At 33.2% G+C, this 4,828-nt stretch overlaps 1 protein-coding gene across 1 annotated transcript; it reads left to right on the forward strand.

The window, feature by feature from the left end:
* The first annotated feature begins 1,919 nt into the window (after window positions 1-1,919).
* On the forward strand, window positions 1,920-4,334 carry LOC140920673 (uncharacterized). Its single transcript, XM_073369474.1, has one exon. The coding sequence runs from the start codon at window positions 1,920-1,922 to the stop codon at window positions 4,332-4,334; it is 2,415 nt and encodes an 804-aa protein (XP_073225575.1).
* Window positions 4,335-4,828: the final 494 nt, after the last annotated feature.

Genomic DNA, 4,828 nt, shown 5'->3' on the forward strand with positions numbered 1-4,828 from the left:
AATAATGGTTGAGGAAGTAATATATTCAAGGCTAAATTACATCAGTGGTCCCTTAACTTAATTTCAGGTAACGTTTTAGTCCTTTATATTTTTTTTTTCCGACTTGGTCCTTTATTTTAATTTTAAGTGACAATTTGATATTTTATGTTTTAAAATTTCAACAATGATATCATTTTTTATACAAAAATTCAAAAAAAAATTCAATCAAAACTCATAAAATTAATTATATTCTTCAATATAATACAAATTTCATCAAATTCGTAATGTAAATCTTCAAATAAACTCATATTTTCATACTTTATTTGATATTTTTAGGAATAAAGGACTAAATCGGGAAAAAAAAAGATAAAGGACTAAAACGTTACCTGAAATTAAGTTAAAGGACTACGAATGTAATTTAGCCTAAAATTAATTATATTCTTCAATATAATACAAATTTCATCAAATTCGTAAAGCAAATCTTCAAATAAACTCATATTTTCATACTTTATTTGATATTGTTAGGAATAAAAGACTAAATCGGGAAAAAAAAGATAAAGGACTAAAATGTTACCTGAAATTAAGTTAATGGACCACATATGTAATTTAGCCTTTATTATATTATAAAAATTTGAAGTCATCACCAATTAAAAACAATATAATATTCGACTATTTGCAAAATTCAATATTTAATCCTGACATTTTGATCACTTAACTTTACTTATTCATATTAGTCATTTTTATTAATTTTGAGAGAATACATCAACTTTAACTTAGTGACATTTAAAGTTGGTGAAGTGTACTCAAAATAAAATCAAAAATAAAGTAAAGGATATAAAGTAAAAATCATTTTTTTTTTCTTCTCCAATTTAAAATTTATCATTCAATTCTTAATCATTATTCATCTCCAACTTCCCATCTAAAAATGTTCAACAATTGTCCAAATTAATTATTCAAATACATTACAATCATCAAGAACCTAATGTGTGTTCTTGTTTTGTTACCCTCTGCACCTATAATGTGGACCGTATATAATACCTATCTAATCATGCATAATTTGAAATAGAAAATCTCTTGCATTAATATGAAAAAATTCAAAAGAAACAACCAATTAAAAGAACTATACCTATCGTTTCCAGTTTGAAATTGAAACACTGAGAGTAGATTGATGGGTTGAAGAATTCCTAGGCTTACAAGTGTTCTAAACGGTAAGAAGACAAATAACAAGTGTTTGTTTGTAACTATAACCATTTCAATCTAAACAAAAAGAATCTAAAAGATTTTCAAAATATCTTTTAACATTCTAATCAAGAACAATGAAATAAACAAAGATAGATGATGTAAAAATATCCACACAAAAACTCCAAGAGTGTTATCATTGTGATATAGAGGAAAATTGATGTAAGGTTCTTTAAATTATGCGAAAATAATAGATTAATCATTTATCTTTTTTTATAATAAGTTAATCATTTATCTGTTTTTTACTGTTATGTTTATCATTTATGTTATGTATTGTAACACGTGAAAGGGTGATAAAAGAGAATAATGGAAATTCTGTTATGGACAGAGAAAGAGTGAAGGAATTAGTTATGCCCACTGGACACGTGGCTGGTGATCCTGAGGCTGAGGAATTGCGTAGGAGCAGACGCAACAGGAGGGAGAATGTTAAATGGCATGATTATGTAATGAGTGGGGTGTGAAATGATGTGGAATGATTCCCCTCTGCACATTCTCTCTGCTTCTCCCTGATCCATTCCTTCTGCCTTCTCCTTCTTCGTTCTCTACACACCTTCTTCTTTTCTAAGCTACTATCATATTGTAATGAACTTATGCATTTCATTCTACAAACGTAATACAACTCTTCCTTACAGTATTACCATTATCATTTTGTGCTTTTATAAATTTTAAGTCGTTACATTTGGTGCTTTCATTGAGCTTCCATGACTGAGAATACAAGATTGAGGGATTTACAAGCAACCGTCACAACTCATTCAGATGAACTTCATCGTTTAGCCCAAACGATGGATAATCGATTCAATGAACATAATCTTCGTATGGATCAAATACAACTTGCCTTACAACAAATTCTGCAGAACACTTCTCACGTTGGTGGAAGCAATTCGAACTCAGGACCTAACCATGTTCCTTCAGGAAATGCTGCTCTTCCTGTTAAGGAAATTTCACTGGGATTTCCCCATTTTGATGGAACAACACCGGTGCTGGAATGGATTTTTAAGGCAGAAAAATTCTTTAACTATCACAACACTCCAGATCTATCGAGAGTTGATATTGCTGCCATGCATTTTGATAAAGATGTAGTGCATTGGTTTCAAATGTTGAATCGAATTTCTGCAATAACTTCATGGCTAGATCTCACTAGAGCAATGGAATCTCAGTTTGGACCTTCCCCATATGATTGTCCAATGGCAGAATTATTCAAGTTGACACAAACAGGTTCCATCTCTGATTATTATCTTAAATTCATGGCCCTAGCTAATAGATCTATAGGCTTAAATGATGAAGCTCTTTTAAATTGCTTTGTTGGTGGCTTGCAAAAAAAAATTCGACGTGATGTGGTAGCAATGGCTCCTCCTACTTTATTGCGTGCAATAGCCTTAGCTAGACTCTATGAGGAAAGATATACATCTGTGACTAAGACTGTCAATGCAAACTACACTCACAAATACTCCCCAATATCATCTAATTCATCTGCTGTTGTGCATAAACCTACTGCTAGAAACACTTCATCTGGATTATTGCCAACTCATGAAGGCCCTCCCTTGAGGAATTCAAATGTCAAAAAAATCAGCCCAACAGAAATGCAGCTAAGGAGAGAAAAGGGCTTATGTTATTTTTGTGATGAAAAGTTTACCTTTAACCATAAATGCCCAAATAGACAAATGTTATTCTTGCAATTAGAAGAATGTAATGATGAACCTGTTTTTTGTGATTCAGAGGTACAAATTAATGCTGAACTAGAAGAACAAGTCAATGCTAAGGATCACCATTCATCTCTAAATGCCTTAAAAGGTGGTATGGGGGTAGGCACGATTAGATTCTTAGCTCACATTGACCAATTACCCATAACTGTTTTGATTGATGGTGGGAGTTCTGATAATTTCCTTCAGCCTAGAGTAGCTAAGTTTCTTAAGCTACCAATACAACCTGCTCCCATGTTCAAAGTGATGGTTGGAAATGGGAATTATATGACTGCTGAAGGACTCATTCAACAATTCACAGTGCAAGTTCAAGGAAATTCTTTTCAATTGCCTGCATTTCTATTACCTATATCAGGAGCAGATTTAATCTTAGGAGCTAGTTGGTTGAAGACCATTGGACCTCATATTGCTGATTATGAAGAATTGCAACTGAAATTTCTGTGGCAGGGCAAGTTCACTACTCTTCAAGGTGATAAGGAACTCATTCCTTCTCAAGCAGAACTCCATCATATCAAAAGAATGGTGCACACAGATTCTATTGCAGAAATTTTCAGCATGCAGATGATTAATGATAATTCTCCTACTCCACCACTTGCATTGCCTGAAAATATGGAACTTGAGCTAGCCTTATTGTTGCACACTTATAGTGAGGTGTTTGCCACACCTACCTCATTGCCTCCTCCTAGATCGCATGATCATTTCATTCCCTTATTGGAAGGCTCTAATCCTGCCAAAGTGAAACCTTACAGGTATCCTCATAGTCAAAAAGAGGAGATTGAAAAATTAGTGGAAGATATGTTGAAAGAAGGGATAATTCAGCCTAGCAAAAGTCCTTTTTCTTCTCCAATTCTCTTAATAAGAAAAAAAGATGGTTCATGGAGAGTATGTATTGATTATAGAGCTCTCAATGCTATCACATTGAAAGACTCATTTCCAATTCCTACTGTTGATGAACTAATTGATGAATTATATGAGGCATGTTACTTCTCCAAACTTGATTTAAGATCAGGTTATCACCAAATTTTGGTGAACCCTACTGACAGATGCAAAACAGCTTTTAGAACTCATTTTGGTCATTATGAATGGTTAGTAATGCCATTTGGATTGACTAATGCTCCAGCCACTTTTCAAAGCCTTATGAATGATATCTTCAAAGGTCTTTTGAGAAAGTATGTACTTGTTTTCTTTGATGACATATTGATCTATAGTCCATCTTGGAAAGATCACTTATGGCACTTGGAATCTGTTTTAAAAATCCTACAGAATCATCAGCTTTTTGCAAAGTTATCAAAATGCTCCTTTGGTGTTCAAAAGATAGAGTACTTGGGCCATACACTCTCTGGTGAAGGTGTTGCTATGGAAACTGTAAAATTGGAAGCTATTTTACAATGGCCTCAGCCAATCAATTTGAAGTAATTGAGAGGTTTTCTTGGATTGACTGGTTATTATAGGAGATTTGTCAAAAATTATGCTACAATTGCTGTTCCATTATCTGATCTACTAAAGAAAGATTCTTTTAAATGGTCTCAATATGCCCTTGCAGCATTCAATCAATTGAAACAGGCAATGACTACAGCTCCTGTATTAGATGTTCCTAATTTTAAAGTTCCTTTCATTATAGAAACTGATGCATCTGGTTCAGGAATTGGTGCAGTTCTCAGCCAAGATAAGCATCCAATTGCTTTCTTTTCAAAGAAACTGTCACCCAGAATGCAAAAGCAATCTGCTTATACAAGGGAATTTTATGTTATTACTGAAGCTCTTAGCAAGTTCAGACATTATTTATTGGGTCAGAAATTTGTGATCAAAACTGACCAGAAGAGTTTGAAGGACTTTCTAGAACAATCCTTACAAACACCTGAGCAACAACAATGGCTACCAAAGTTTCTTGGCTATGATTTTACAATCCA

Source organism: Cicer arietinum, chromosome 6, assembly GCF_000331145.2.
Source record: "Cicer arietinum cultivar CDC Frontier isolate Library 1 chromosome 6, Cicar.CDCFrontier_v2.0, whole genome shotgun sequence".
NCBI lineage: Eukaryota > Viridiplantae > Streptophyta > Magnoliopsida > Fabales > Fabaceae > Cicer > Cicer arietinum.